Raw genomic sequence first — 17050 nt, forward strand, 5'->3', positions numbered from 1 at the left:
GAATACCATGGGGTGAGCAGCAACGGATGGATGTTTAATGGTCAGTGCAGACTCAGTGGGCCGAAGGGCCTGTTTTTGGGGTATCTGACTCTTTGCGGAGCCTGACCCCTGGAGCCCAGTAGACAACGTCACGCTAAGTGCACCTAATGCTATTCTCCTTATGCTTGTAAAGGTTATGTAATTCAAGTTGCATTACCTGTCTCTTCATAGCATTATTGGAGGGGCTGGCCTTATATGTAAAATTATCAATGCTGATTGTGATCTCACAAGTGATGGTGATGGGACAATGTCATGAAAAGCCACTGGGACTTTGCTTTTTTTAATTGCCCTTGAGAAGGTGGTGGTGAGCTGCCCTCTTGAACTGCGGACATCCTTCTGATAGAGTTATAGTCATGGAGCTGTACTGCATGGAGACTGGCCCTTCAGCCCACCTTGTGCATGCTGTGCCATTCTGGGCTAATCCCATTTCTCTCTGGCCCCAGAGCCCACTAAACCCTTCCTATGTGTACGTCTGTCCATAAGTCTTTTGAAAGTAGTGGTTGTGTCCACTTTTATATCTTCCTCTGGCAGCTCATTCCAGATACAGACCACCCTCTGAATGAAATTGTTGCCTCCGACATCCCTCTTAAATCTTTTCCCTCTCACCTTAAGCCTGTGCCCTCTAGGTTTAGAATCCTCTACCCTCGGGGAAACACACTGTGAGCATTCATTTTATCCATGTCCCTCATGATCTTGTACACATCAATAAGATCACCCTTCAACCTCCTACACTCCAAAGCAAAAAGCCTCTGCTCATCCAACCTTTCCCTACATCTCAAGCCCAGTGATATCCTGGTAAATCTCTTCTGCACCCTTTCCGATTTAATAACATCCATCCAAGAGCTGGGCAACCAGCACCGCGCACTGTTCTCCAAGTGTGGTCTCACCAATGACTTGGGCAGCTGCATCACACTTCCTAATGAAGTTAAGCGCGCCAAATGCCTTCTTCACCACACAGACCACTTGACTCACCACGTTCAGGGAACCACGCACCAGATCTCTGGGTTCTGCAACAATCTCCAGTGTGCCACCATTTACTGTGGACGTCCTGGCCCTGGTTTGACCCAGCAGAGTGCAACACCTCACACCTATCACAGTCACATTTCATTTGCCATTTCTTGGTCCACCTTCCCAACTGATCTAGATCTTGGAATAAACATACATATCCTTCCTCGCTGTCTACTACACCACCAATTTTGATGTAATCTGCAAATTTACCAACATTGTCAATCAATGGTCACAAACAGCAGTGGACCCAGCACCGATCATTGGGGCACTCCACTGATCACAGGCCTTCAATCAGAGGCCACAACCCTCAGCAACCACACCCTGACTCCGTCCTCCAAGCCAATGTTGAATCCACGCAGGATACTGTCACTGCACTGAGTAGCTCCTTCAGTGACCGACTCCTTCACCCCAAGTGCGTGAAGGAGAGATATCGGAGGTCCTTCCTTCCCGCCGCTGTGAGACTGCACAACCAGCACTGCTCCCAGCAGACGAGTCAACAGTAACAGCTAAGGAATACAATTTATCCTTGTCTTTACTTTTATTTATAATGAATGTCTCTTGCTATCCACTTTGCTGATGTAACACTGTAAATTTCCCTGGTGTGGGACGAATAAAGGAGTATGTTATTATTATTATTATTATTATTATAATTAACCAACCCGCCTTGGATTGCATGTGATTTAACCTTCCAGACGAGCTCACCGTGTGGGACCTTGTCAATGGCTCTGCTAATGTTCATGTAGTTATTGCCCAATGGCCTGTCATTGTCAATCCTCTTGGTGACTGACCTCTTCAATAACTATAGAAGGATGAGGGGGGATCTTATTGAAACATATAAGATAATTAGGGGATTGGACACATTAGAGGCAGGAAACATGTTCCCAATGTTGGGGGAGTCCAGAACAAGGGGCCACAGTTTAAGAATAAGGGGTAGGCCATTTAGAACGGAGATGAGGAAGAACTTTTTCAGTCAGAGAGTGGTGAAGGTGTGGAATTCTCTGCCTCAGAAGGCAGTGGAGGCCAGTTCGTTGGATGCTTTCAAGAGAGAGCTGGATAGAGCTCTTAAGGATAGCGGAGTGAGGGGGTATGGGGAGAAGGCAGGAACGGGGTACTGATTGAGAGTGATCAGCCATGATCGCATTGAATGGCGGTGCTGGCTCGAAGGGCTGAATGGCCTACTCCTGCACCTATTGTCTATTGTCTATTGTGAGACACGGTTTCCCAGGCACAGAGCCCCAGGGAGCTGTCGGATAGGGAGTGTCAGGGTTTAGAGGCAGCAGTGATGGTGGTAGATTTGCAGGTCAGGGCGATGAGTCTTGGTAGGGAAGCTGTGGTTGGTGGTGGTAGTGTTCCCGTCCATCTGCCCGACCAGCTTGTCGGGGTTGTCTGCTTGGGTGGTGCTGTTGGGGGACCTGGGTGAGTAACGACAATATGTTTGTCGACGGTATACACTGCAGACACTGGTGTCAGGGGGAGTGAATGTAAAGGAGGGTGGAGGAGCGGACAGTCTTTGCTCTGGACGGTGTAGAACTTCTCGAGTGGCTTCAGAGCTGTGCACATCCAGGCCATTGGAGAGGGCTCCCTAACGCTCCTGACTCGTGTCTGTTGGGAGCCTGGACGACCAACATCACTTGACGTGAATAAACGGATGTCCAGCACATTCCGCTGGCTGCGCTGAAGAGGACAGGACAAGAGGAGGATGGAGGAGGAAGGTTTACAGAGCAACCGTCTCGGACACATGTCAGCCACTGCTCAGCGTTAGAGGAACATGGATTCAAAGTCATATAATTTTATGAATCATAGATTCATGGCCCATCTAGTCCATGCTGACCAAAATGCCCCATCTACACTCGTCCCATCTGCCTGCACTTGGCCCCAAACCCTCTCAACCATTCCTATGCATGTACCTGTCCAAGTGTCTTTTAAATGCTGTTATTGGGCCTACCTCAACTACCTCCTCTGGCAGCTTGTTCCATGTACCCACCACCCTCTGAGTGAAAAAGTTGCCTATTAAATCCTGCCTCTCTCACCTTAAACCTATGTTGTCTTATTTTTGATTCCCCTGCTCTGGGTAAAAGACTCTGTGCATTCACCCTATGATTCCTCTCATGATTTTATGTACCTATTTAAGATCCCCTCAGCCTCCTGCACTCCAAGGAATGCAGACCGAGCCTGCTCAACCTCTCCCTGTAGCTCAGGGCCTCAAATCCTGGTGACGTCCTTGTAAATTGTACAATGGAATAGGTCATTGCCCACTGAACAGGTCATCTTCAGACATTTGTCACCTTCAGAAATAAGGCATATGTGTTTGTACCCAAAATAGACACAAAATGCTGGAGTAACTCAATGGGACAGGCAGCATCTCTGGATAGAAGGAATGGGTGACTTTTTGGATCGAGATCCTTTTTCAGAACCTTGTTTGTATCTGTTCTGCATCACAGCAGGGCTGTGAAGAGGTTTGTTGTGGCAGATGAGTACTCTGTGAATTCCTATCGTTCAGTGGTCCATTAGTACATTCCACAGACAATTGCAAAACAACGTAATCCCTTTTGTCAAAGGCTCCTCATAGACACGTGTCCTGAGCTATGAGCTCACAGTGCCAGAGACCTGGGTTTTGATTCTTACTTTGGTTGCTGGTTGTGTGGAGTTTGCCTGTTCTCCGCGTGTTCACGTGAGTTTCCTCCGGGTGCTCTGGTTTCCTCCCACATTCTGTAGATGTGAGGGTTTGTAGATTAATTGGCCCTGTGCAAATTCCCTTTCGTGTACAAGGAGTGGATGAGAAAGTGGGATAACATAGAACTAGTGTGAATGAGTGATCGATGGTCGGCCTGGACTCGGTGCACAGAAAGGCCTGATTCCATGCTGTATCCCTAAACTAAAATGTGGCACGGTGGCGCAACAATAGACAATAGGTGCAGGAGTAGGCCATTCGGCCCTTCGAGCCAGCACCACCATTCAATGTGATCATCGCTGATCATTCTCAATCAGTGCCCCATTCCTGCCCTCTCCCCATACCCCCTGACTCCGCTATCCTTAAGAGCTCTATCTAGCTCTCTCTTGAATGCATTCAGAGAATTGGCCTCCACTGCCTTCTGAGGCAGAGAATTCCACAGATTTACAACTCTCTGACTGAAAAAGTTTTTCCTCATCTCCGTTCTAAATGGCCTACCCGTTATTCTTAAACTGTGGCCCCTGGTTCTGGACTCCCCCAACATTGGGAACACGTTTCCTGTCTCTAACGTTTCCAACGCCTTAATAATCTTATATATCAACGGTAGAGTTGCTGCCTGAGGGTTCGGTCCTGAGTACGGGTGCTGTCTGGATGGAGTTTGTGTGTTCTCCCCATGACCTGCATGGGTTTTCTCCGGGCGCTCCGGTTTCCCCCCACACTCCAAAGATGTTCAGGTTAAGACCCTTTAAAACTTTTTAAAATATCTGTGCTTCACTTCTGGCCTCTGGCAGTTCCTGGGTTTATTTGCTCTGTCACTGGTAGTCATGCATTCAGCTGCTTTGGACCCAAGCTAAAAGACATTTGGACAGGTTCATGTCCAGAAAAGATTTAGAGGGATATGGGCTAGGTGTGGGCAAATGGGACTGGCTTAGATGGGATATCTTGGTTGGCATGGACAAGTTGTGCCGAAGAGCCTGTTTCCATGCTTTATGACTATATGACTGACTCTAGACTTTAGAATTCCCTTGTTAAATCTCTCTACCTCCTCTTTAAAACACTCCTTTAAACCAACTTCTTTAATCAGCACTTAATAAGGTCATGGCTGTTCCGATGGTAACCTCAATTCTACATTCTCATCTATCTGCAGTAATCTTCCATCCTCCCACTTATAAAGTATTGATCTAGCACTACTGTACAACTTTCCGAAGACTGTTTACAATATCCTTTGTGGGAGAGAGTTCCAAAGACTCACCACCCCAAGAGATATGAGCCTTCTCCACATCTCTGTCTGAAACAGTGTGGACCTCCTGCGTTAAAGAGTGATTGCTCGTTCTGGATTCTCCTACAAGAGGAATCATCCTCTCCACATGTACCCTAAGGATCTTGTATGTTTCACCAAATCTCCTCTCATTGATCTCTCCAGTGGATAAAAGCCAAGGTCGCCCAGCTATTCCTCATAAAGCAGGCCACCCATTCTGGAAAGAAGCCCAGTAAACTTCCTCTGAACTGCTCGTAATGGATGAATGTCCATCCTTACATCCGGAGACTAAATCTGCACACAATACTCCCGATGTGGTCTACCCAATACCCTGCATAGCTGGAGCACAATCTCCTTTCAATAACTTTCTGTTGGCTTTTCAGTTGCTGCCCTCCAAACCAAAGGTTTGCAAAATATGCTCAAAGTTACTAACATTACTCTGCTTCTCAGTGATGTGAAATCTCTCAAAACCTAATTTTTTTTTCATGCCAAAATGCAGTTTTTATTCTCCCACGTTATACTCTATCCGCCAGATCTCTGCCCACTCACAACTCATCTATATTCCTCCTTATGTCCTATTCACAACATCATTTGCCTACCTGTCTTTCTGTAGGGAAATAACTGCAGATGCTAGTACAAATCGAAGGTATCACAAAATGCTGGAGTAACTCAGCAGGTCAGGCAGCATCTTGGAGAGAGGGAATGGGTGATGTTTCGGGTCGAGACCCTTCTTCAGACTCAGAATGTATTGTAGAATGTAGAAACAAGGAATAGCAGATGCAGGTTTACCATAAAAAGACACACAGTGCTGGGGTAAGTCAGGGGGTCAGAGAGCATCTCTGGAGAACCTACCCATGTTTCTCAGCGATGATGCCTGACCCGCCGAGTTACTCCGGCACTTTACTGTATTGTCGAAATTGTTTTGAGGCCAAAAGACTTATGTAAGATTTTTTTTCATATTCTAAATGTGTGAGTTGCCCGTGGAAACCATTTGAATTTTTCCGGATTCCACTTGATGCATCTCCATAGCAACCCTGATGACTTCCAATTTTCCATTCAGGAGAATCAGAAACAAGTTCTGCTGTGAGTGTATAAAAGGAGTACTACCTATACACACTCCTCAACCAATTTGTACAAAACATGTTTTAATTCTGAGGTCAATATGTGTTTTTACACCGTTGAATAAAATTAACGTTGGTTGCTTGTGCAGCGAGTGAAAGATTCTTCAGGGAGATTCAGGTTCCATTTTGCAATTTCTTGACATTGGCGGTGGGGTTGATAGATTCATTGCATCTTTGTCATTGTCACCATCTGATCAATGGTTCCTGCAGTTAGACGCGCCTCAAAACAAGATCATTGGCAACTGGTGACAATGTCTAACTTTTCCTACCGAGATAAAGAAGAGATCTCTTGGAGCAGCATGGTAGCACAGCGGTAGAGTTGCTGCCTTACAGCGCCAGGGTTCGATCCTGACTATGGGTGCTGTCTGTGCGGAGTTTGTACATTCTCCCTATGACCGTGCGGGTTTTCCGCCAGTTGCCCCGGTTTCCTTCCACATCCCAAAGACGTGCAGCTTTGTAGGTTAATTGGATTCTGTAAATTGTCCCTAGTATGTCGGATAGAACTCGTGTCTGGGTGATGTTTGGGCAGCGTGGACTCGGTGGGCCAAAGGGTCTGTTTCAACACTGTATTTTTAAACTAAAATTAATCATAAAAAGGAAGAGTTCCGATGTTCAGACAGAACGGGTTCAAGCAGATCGGATCTGTTCAGATCTCCTGCTTACTGAACCTCTTTATATTCCTCAACGGCCTTAGACAATAGACAATAGACAATAGGTGCAGGAGTAGGCCATTCAGCCCTTCGAGCCAGCACCGCCATTCAATGCGATCATGGCTGATCACTATCAATCAGTACCCCGTTCCTGCCTTCTCCCCATACCCCCTCACTCCACTATCCTTAAGAGCTCTATCCAGCTCTCTCTTGAAAGCATCCAACGAACTGGCCTCCACTGCCTTCTGAGGCAGAGAATTCCACACCTTCACCACCCTCTGACTGAAAAAGTTCTTCCTCATCTCCGTTCTAAATGGCCTACCCCTTATTCTCAAACTGTGGCCCCTTGTTCTGGACTCCCCCAACATTGGGAACATGTTATCTGCCTCTAATGTGTCCAATCCCCTAATTATCTTATATGTTTCAATAAGATCCCCCCTCATCCTTCTAAATTCCAGTGTATACAAGCCCAATCGCTCCAGCCTTTCAACATACGACAGTCCCGCCATTCCGGGAATTAATCTAGTGAACCTACGCTGCACGCCCTCCATAGCAAGAATATCCTTCCTCAAATTTGGAGACCAAAACTGCACACAGTACTCCAGGTGCGGTCTCACCAGGGCCCGGTACAACTGTAGAAGGACCTCTTTGCTCCTATACTCAACTCCTCTTGTTACGAAGGCCAACATTCCATTGGCTTTCTTCACTGCCTGCTGAACCTGCATGCTTCCTTTCATTGACTGATGCACTAGGACACCCAGATCTCGTTGAACTCCCCCTCCTCCTAACTTGACACCATTCAGATAATAATCTGCCTTTCTATTCTTACTTCCAAAGTGAATAACCTCACACTTATCTACATTAAACTGCATCTGCCATGTATCCGCCCACTCACACAACCTGTCCAGGTCACCCTGCAGCCTTATTGCATCTTCCTCACAATTCACACTACCCCCCAACTTAGTATCATCTGCAAATTTGCTAATGGTACTTTTAATCCCTTCGTCTAAGTCATTAATGTATATCGTAAATAGCTGGGGTCCCAGCACCGAACCTTGCGGTACCCCACTGGTCACTGCCTGCCATTCCGAAAGGGACCCATTTATCCCCACTCTTTGCTTTCTGTCTGTTAACCAATTTTCTATCCATGTCAGTACCCTACCCCCAATACCATGTGCCCTAATTTTGCCCACTAATCTCCTATGTGGGACCTTGTCGAAGGCTTTCTGAAAGTCGAGGTACACCACATCCACTGACTCTCCCTTGTCAATTTTCCTAGTTACATCCTCAAAAAATTCCAGTAGATTTGTCAAGCATGATTTCCCCTTCGTAAATCCATGCTGACTCGGAACGATCCCGTTACTGCTATCCAAATGCTCAGCAATTTCGTCTTTTATAATTTACTCCAGCATTTTCCCCACCACTGATGTCAGACTAACTGGTCTATAATTACCCGTTTTCTCTCTCCCTCCTTTCTTAAAAAGTGGGATAACATTTGCTATTCTCCAATCCACAGGAACTGATCCTGATTCTATAGAACATTGAAAAATGATCTCCAATGCTTCCACTATTTCTAGAGCCACCTCCTTAAGTACTCTGGGATGCAGACCATCAGGCCCTGGGGATTTATCAGCCTTCAGTCCCATCAGTCTACCCAAAACCATTTCCTGCCTAATGTGGATTTCCTTCAGTTCCTCCATCACCCTAGGTTCTCCAGCCCCTAGAACATTTGGGAGATTGTGTGTATCTTCCTCAGTGAAGACAGATCCAAAGTAACGGTTTAACTCGTCTGCCATTTCTTTGTTCCCCATAATAAATTCCCCTGCTTCTGTCTTCAAGGGACCCACATTTGCCTTGACTATTTTTTTCCTCTTCACGTACCTAAAAAAACTTTTGCTATCCTCCTTTATATTATTGGCTAGTTTACCCTCGTACCTCATCTTTTCTCCTCGTATTGCCTTTTTAGTTAACTTTTGTTGCTCTTTAAAAGAGTCCCAATCCTCTGTCTTCCCACTCTTCTTTGCTATGTTATACTTCCTCTCCTTAATTTTTATGCTGTCCCTGACTTCCCTTGTCAGCCACAGGTGTCTCTTACTCCCCTTAGAGTCTTTCCACCTCTTTGGAATAAATTGATCCTGCAACCTCTGCATTATTCCCAGGAATACCTGCCATTGCTGTTCTACCGTCTTCCCTGCTAGGGCCTCCTTCCAATCAATTTTGGCCAGCTCCCGCCTCATGCCTCTGTAATCCCCTTTGCTATACTGCAATACCGACACTTCCGATTTTCCCTTCTGCCTTTCCATTTGCAGAGTAAAACTTATCATGTTGTGATCACTGCCTCCTAATGGCTCTTTTACCTCTAGTCCCCTTACCAGATCAGGATCATTACACAACACTAAATCCAGAATTGCCTTCTCCCTGGTAGGCTCCAGTACAAGCTGTTCTAAGAATCCATCTCGAAGGCACTCTACAAACTCTCTTTCCTGGGGTCCATTTCCAACCTGATTTTCCCAGTCTACCTGCATGTTGAAATCTCCCATAACCACCGTAGCATTACATTTTTGACACGCCAATTTTATCTCCTGATTTAACTTGCACCCTAAGTCGAGGCTACTGTTTGGGGGCCTATAGATAACTCCCATTAGGGTCTTTTTACCCTTACAATTTCTCATTTCTATCCATACTGATTCAACATCTCCTGATTCTATGTCACCCCTTGCAAGGGAATGAATATCATTCCTTACCATCAGAGCAACCCCACCCCCTCTGCCCACCTGTCTGTCTTTTCTATACGTTGTGTACCCCTGAATATTCAGTTCCCAGCCCTGGTCCTCTTGTAGCCATGTCTCAGTGATCCCTACAACATCATACTTGCCCATGACTAACTGAGCCTCAAGCTCATCCACTTTATTTTTTATACTACGCGCATTTAAGTACAACACTTTAACTTCTGTATTTACCTCCCCTCTCACATCGTTCACAATTGGCCCTGCCCTTAATTTCTTTTCCGCTCTGGAACTTCTGTTCCCATTCTTCCGAGAGTCTTTTGCAATATCTCCTGTATTCCCTTTTACCTCATCTTCATATTCACAATTTGTTAACCCCTCCCCCCCACTACTTAGTTTAAAGCCACAGGTGTCACACTAGCAAACCTGCCTGCCAGAATTGCCTTCTCCCTGGTAGGCTCCAGTACAAGCCTTGACCTACTTCAGCTTCCGAAGCGGTACATGTGCTTCCTGTTACGTTTTTGACGAGACTTACAATAACCCTTGTCTCCCATAACTGTCCATTCCCTGCACAGATGCTGCCTGACTGCTGAGTTCATCCAGCACTTTGTGCTTTGCTTAAAATACCAGCATCCGCAGCTTCCTGTGTCTCCAATTTTGAATATAGCTCTTTCAGCACTGGTGTGTGTTTGACTAACCATCTGCCCTGCCAACACCCCTCTGTCTCTGATGTAATTTTCACAGTTGGCAAAACCACTGAATTACATTGAAAAAGCAATTCAGTTCTGAGAGTTTATGTTGGTCTCCAGTGATGAGTTAACCCAAGGGAAGGTATCACAAAATGCTGCAGTAACTCAGCGGGTCAGGTAGCATCTCTGGAGAGAAAGACTCGGGTCGAGACCCTTCTTCAGTCTGAAGAAGGGTCTCGACCTGAAACGTTACCCATTCCTTCTCTCCAGAGATGCTGCCTGATCTGCTGAGTTACTCCAGCATTTTGTGATACCTTTGATTTGTACCAGCATCTGCAGTTATTTTCCTAGTTAACCCAAGGGAAGTCAATGTCAATGAGAGTGCTCTGTCTTCCACAATCATCTCCTTCAGTGAAATGATCCACAAAGGCATGGTCCCTCAGTGAATGAAGTTGGACCGACCTCATCATTGAAAAACCAAGGACTTGCAGCTTGAAGGTGGGGATCTGTAATGCTGACCTCTTCAAGATCACCAGCCACCAGAGCTCATGGACTCTTGTTCCTTCTAATTATTGTTGCGCAGTGGTTAAAGTCAAACAGGTTTCCAGAATGACCACTCCGTCCACAACTCCTTGGTTCACTCATCCCTTCCCACCCAAACCATCCCCTCCCCAGGTACTTTCCCCTGCAAACACAGGAGATGTAACACCTGTCTCTATACGACCTCCCCCACCTCCATCCAGGTACTTCAACAGTCCTCCCAGGTGAGACAGAGGTTTGAGCGCACCTCCTCTAACCTCATCAACTGCACCCAGTGTTTCCAATGTGGCCTCCTCTACATCGGCAAGACCAGGCCTGTACGATCTCACGGTTGCTAACCATTTTAACTCCTCTTCCTGTTCCCACACTGACCTTTCTGTCTTGGGCTTCGTCCATTGGCAGAGTGAGGCCACATGCTCACTGGAGGAACAGCACTTCGGATTCCACTTGGGAAGCTTACAACCCAACACTGTGAGCATTGAATTCTACAATGTAGGTAACTTTAGCCCCCACCTCCCACCCTTCTTCCCCCACCCCTGTGCCCCACCTGCACTCGCATTTATTTCTCCCTCCCCACCTTCCCCTTCTAATTCCTTCCTCCAGCTTCACAATTCACAACACTTCAATCCTTTTGTCCCACACCTGTCTTTTCATTTCTGGCCTTTGTCCAACCATCTGCTTATCAAAATCCCCCCTCACCAGTCTTTGTCCTGCTCCTCCTCTCTTCTGACTTTCTCTCCCCTCCCCCCACCCCCCCCCCCTCCACCACCCACTGCCACAATCTGACTAAAGAAGGGAAAGTCTATGTTCTCCAGAGATACTGCCTAACCTGCTAAGTTACTCCAGCATTTTGTGTTTTTTTTGCAAACCAGCATCTGCAGTTCCTTGTTTCCAGAAAGATCTTGAAGCTGGGCAGCACGTTGATGCAACTGGCAGAGCCATTTTCTCACAGTTCCAGAGACCAGGGTTCGATCCTGATGCCTGGCACTCTCTGAGTGGAGTTTGCATGTGACCATGTGTATTTCCCTCAGGAGCTCTGGTCTCTGCTCCCCCCCCCCCCCCATCCCAAAGACATGTGGGTTGGTGGGTTAATTGACCTCTGCAAATTGTCCCTAGTGCATCCCTAGTGAGGGATTATGGGAGGGTAAAATGGGATGAGTACAGGGTTAGTGTGAATGGGACAGTGTGATGTGGTGGGCCGAATAGCCTGTTTCCATGCTGTATGTCTCCAAGACCAGTGGAAACCTTTCCTTCTGGATTGTAGTTCCATAGATTCTGAAATTTAACTTTATTTCTTGTACAGAAATTGTACAATAGTTTATTTCATTCATCACAAAATCTAAATAGGATAAATGGCTGTTCTGCTCATGGAAAGGATGGATGATAGTTTTAAGCTTTAATGTTATAGGAGGTCAACGTTTGGTCAATGTGTTGATTGGTTAAATTCAATTCTTGTCTTCTGCCCGCTGGGCAGGTGGTACAGAAGCTTGAAAGTACGTAGCACCAGATTCAGGAACAGCTTCAAATTGTTATCAGATTCTTGAATGAACCTCCCGCACAAGATGTAATCCTGATCTCCCATCCTACCTCATTGTAGTCCTTGCACTTTAACTTATCTGCACTTTCCCTGAAACTGTAATGCTGTGACACTATATTCTGCACTCTGGTTATTTTTCTCTTTACATTACATGTTGTCTTTGTGCATGGCCTGATTGTATTAGTGTACAGTATGATTTGACTCGATTGCACGCAGACAAAGCGTGCCAATAATAAACCAGTACCAAAACCACTACCACTGCAGCCACCAGACACTGGTGATGGAGGGAATAAATGTTTAGGGTGGATGAGGTGCCGATGAAGTGGGTTGTTTTATCCTGGATAAAATCAACCTGTTTTAGAGTTGGGCCACTCTAACGTGCCTTGTGGATGGAGGTGAAGCTTTGCAGAGTCAAGTGCTGAATCACTTCCTCCGTAGCCACTTAAATCCCTGATCCATGGCAACCATCAGAAAGTCGATAATGGCAGATTTGGTGACAGCAACGTTGATGACCGTTGGAGGCAGGTGACAAATGAGATTGTAATCACCTGACACCATTTACTTTCCACTTATCGATGCCTGTATGTTGTCCAGGTCTGTCTGCATGTGGGCATGGACTACCTCATGTCCTAGAGAGGTGTGTTGTGCAATGTTCAATGAACATGAGGTGGTCATGAGCTTGAGCTTATGATGGAGGGATGGTTCCTGGTGAAGCAACTAAAAACAATCAGATCTAGAACCTTGTCCCAAAAAATTGCCGCAGCAATAAATTTGGACTGCACCAGTGGTGCAGCTGGTAGAACTGCTGCCTCACAGCACCAGAGACTCTGGTTGAATCTTGGCCTCGTATGCTGTCCGTGTGGAGTTTGTACGTTCTCCCTGAGACCGCACGAGTTTTGTCCGGGTGCTCCAGTTTCCTCCCACATCCCAAAGACGTGCGGGTTTGTAGGTTAATTGGCCTCTGGAAATTGCCTTCGGGAATGGATGAGAAAGTGGGATAATATAGAACTAGTATGAAAGTGTGAGCGATGGTCGGCGTGGACTCAGTGGGCCGAAGGTCCTGTTTCCGTTATCTATCTATCTATCTATCTATCTGCCTACCTACCCGCCTCCCTACCAACCCAACTCTTCCAATGACCATTTTTCCTTCCAGCCAATGAAGAATCTATTTCCCGGGTTTCCAACGAGTTCACCTTCCAGATGCCACACATTATCAAATGCTGCCCTGGTGTCGGGGACAGTCACTCTTAACATTGTGAGTCACATTGTGAGTTAAATGCTTTGCAGTAACCCCCTCACATCTGTCTGCCAATTAACATTGTGTCATTTCCCCAGCTGTGACTACCTGTGATATCATAATCACAGGCCATCATTTTATCTTAAAACTGACCCCCCCCCCAAATATTACAATGAATAATCCAGGTAATATCAAGCTACTGCACAGATTCCAAACTAGTTCTCCTTATAAGGTCACTCCTTAAAAAGGTCCTTATTCCGTATTTCCCACCAATGGTTTAGGAAAGTAATATATTAGGCAGCAACACGAGGAATTGCAGACGCTGGAATCCTGAGCAAAACACATTGGGCGTCTTTGCAAAAGGCAGGGTGGGAGGAGGTAACTGTGGGAGTCAGTGGGCTTTTAGTAGACATCAGATGTCTGTCCCCTGTGATAGAGGCAGAGAGATTGAGAAAGAGATGGGAGGTGTCAGAGATAGTCTGAAACATTGCTTGTCCATTCTCTCCACAGATGCTGACTGACCCGTTGAGATCCTCCAGGACTTTGTGTTTTGCTGAATATATTGTGCAGATTTGTTCGAATTGTAGCTGCTGAATAAAGGGCTGTTTGACATTTTCTGGAGACTTGTCAGGAATATAAAGAAGGGAAAGGCAGGAATCAGTTAAGGCAGACGTGATCCGCAGTCACACCTCCATCAACAGCTGGGGTTATTGCATTTGTCTATGGGTCTGGTAGCTGTGGTTTTGGGATTCAGCTCTGAGACATGGACTGACCATGGAGTTGAGTGTTGAAGGAGTACTGCACCATCTCTCTCATGGTCATCTCTTCCAACTAGGCTGTATTTGTCTCCAGGGTAGACAAACGCATTCATTCAGAGAAGAGGAGGGGGAGGGTATTTTGTATTTATTCATTTTTCAGGTTTTTTTCCACCTTATCATCTTTGAAGAGGCCACCAGGTTTCTCTCCCACAACCAGCAGGGATTCTTATGGTGATCCAATCATTTCATGGATATCAATCATCATATATCATATATATACAGCCGGAAATAGGCCTTTTCGGCCCTCCAAGTCCGTGCCGCCCAGCGATCCCCGCACATTAACACTATCCTACACCCACTAGGGACAATTTTTACATTTATCCAGCAAATTAACCTACATACTATTAATCAATGCTATTAATCAATAGCAAGATTGTTTTTTTAAATTCAATTCCAGATTATTTTTACCAGTTGCCTAGGCAGGAGTTTGAACTGCCACTTGTTGCTATGAGGTTGCAGGGTGACTTGGACAGGTTGTGTGAGTGGGCGAATGTATGGCAGATGCAGTTTTAATATGGATAAGTGTGAGGTTATCCACTTTGGTGGTAAGAATAAGAAGGCAGATTATTATCTGAATGGTGTCAAGTTAGGAAAAGGGGATGTACAACGAGATCTGGGTGTCCTAGTGCATAAGTCACTGAAAGGAAGCATGCAGGTACAGCAGGCAGTGAAGAAAGCCAATGGAATGTTGGCCTTCATAACAAGAGGAGTTGAGTATAGGAGCAAAGAGCTCCTTCTGCAGTTGTATAGGCCCCTAGTGAGACCGCACCTGGAGTACTGTGCGCAGTTTTGGTCTCCAAATTTGAGGAAGGATATTCTTGGTATTGAGGGCGTGCAGCATAGGTTTACTAGGTTAATTCCCGGAATGGCGGGACTGTCATATGTTGAAAGACTGGAGCGGCTAGGCTTGTATACACTGGAATTTAGAAGGATGAGAGGGGATCTTATCGAAACATATAAGATTATTAAGGGGTTGGACACATTAGAGGCAGGAAACATGTTCCCAATGTTGGGGGAGTCCAGAACCAGGGGCCACAGTTTAAGAATAAGGGGTAGGCCATTTAGAACGGAGATGAGGAAAAACTTTTTCAGTCAGAGAGTTGTAAATCTGTGGAATTCACTGCCTCAGAGGGCAGTGGAGGCCAATTCTCTGAATGCATTCAAGAGAGAGCTAGATAGAGCTCTTAAGGATAGCAGAGTCAGGGGGTATGGGGAGAAGGCAGGAACGGGGTACTGATTGAGAATGATCAGCCATGATCACATTGAATGGTGGTGCTGGCTCGAAGGGCCGAATGGCCTACTCCTGCACCTATTGTCTATTGTTGGTAGAAACCTCTGGTTGATCAGTTCAGTAATGGGGTGTGACATCTTAATACTCATTATCTTGGCCCATAATCAACCAATTTGGAACGGATTCGAACGCATGACGTGTCGATGTTGAGTGTCAATTGCAGGAGTTTGTTGGAAGCAACTTGGCTGCCATGTCCCCGACTTTGTCATAGGGACCTCAGTGAGATATGTTACGGAAGCCCAGGGAGAGTGCTGCAGAAATGAAAGTCCTTTTCTTCTTACCCAGCGAGTTCAGAGCTGAAGGGACAAGGCTGCTCCGAGTCAACACCCCCAAAATACTCCACAGAAGGACTGCTCCTCATAATTTACAGCAGGGACAAGGCCGTGCTCCAATCCTGTGCCCACACAAACGGTGACATTACGGAGCAGTGAGGAAAATCAACCCATCATGTGGAGGTTACTGACCACTCATTTCACCGAGTTCTCAACAAATCAATTCGCCTCCCTCTCAGAGGTAGGCAGCAAAGTGTTGATATTGCTGTTGGTTCATTATTCTCACCTCTAGCGGGATACGTTTGGCAAATCATACCCTTTGTGACTACTGCAAACAATAAAATAAACAGAGTGCAGAATGACGTGTTACGGCGATAGAGGAAGTGCAGATGGAAAAAAAAGTGTGAGGTGCTCAAAAAGGTAGATTGGAAGATCAGGAAATCATCTCCATCAGATGAAGCAAAGTCCCTGTTAATATAGGACCGTGGACCGCTTCTGATAGATGGGAATATTTAAAAATATTTGTGAGTCTCAGTTGAAATCTCTGCTTCCACGTAGGAAATGTGTTGAGGTTGCGAAGGCCCTGGATCTGAAGTGGTGGCTCATGGTAGTGCTTGGGACAAACCTTAAATGTACCAGTTGGTATTTCTTCTGGTTGTGTAGTGAATGATGTCTGTGGAAGCTGGAATCATGGAGCTTTTTAGCACAGGTGGAGAATACTCATTAGACCCATTCGAAAGGTGCCTAATTTAACTGAACATCAGAACAGAAGAAGTAGGAGTGCCTACACATTGATATGGAGACAAGGAGGGATGTAGATTACGTGCAGGCAGTGGGAACCAGTTTAACTTGGTATCGTGTACAGCACAGATATTAAGGGCCAAACGGCCTGTGCCGAACTGTTCTGTGTGTTACGTTTTATCTAAAAGGCTGCAAAATTTTAAAATTGGGATAGAAAAATTCTGAGAGTTGAATAAGGCGAGTAGGAAGCACACATCTCCCTTGGGAAACTGTTCAGTGGATGGGGGTAGATTTTGGGTTGACGCGTTCAGGAGATATGGAGGAATATTCTCTCTACCCCGAGTGAATGGGGCAAATGGTAGATGGTCGCATTCGAGTCTGGGATATTGGAACTGGAATGGGGTGAATCGCTGCCTTGGGTGGGGCAGGAATTCTAGGGCTCACAGCAACAT

General features: G+C 46.0%; 1 protein-coding gene across 1 annotated transcript in view; it reads left to right on the forward strand.

The window, feature by feature from the left end:
- The first annotated feature begins 16032 nt into the window (after positions 1–16032).
- The window catches only part of LOC144608246 (uncharacterized), a 37917-nt gene continuing 36899 nt past the window's right edge, over positions 16033–17050 (forward strand). Inside the window, exon 1 of the mRNA XM_078425842.1 lies at positions 16033–16098. Within this exon, the coding sequence (XP_078281968.1) occupies positions 16033–16098 (66 nt within the window). The remainder of the gene's footprint in view (positions 16099–17050) is intronic.

Source organism: Rhinoraja longicauda, chromosome 31, assembly GCF_053455715.1.
Source record: "Rhinoraja longicauda isolate Sanriku21f chromosome 31, sRhiLon1.1, whole genome shotgun sequence".
Taxonomy (NCBI): Eukaryota; Metazoa; Chordata; class Chondrichthyes; order Rajiformes; family Arhynchobatidae; genus Rhinoraja; species Rhinoraja longicauda.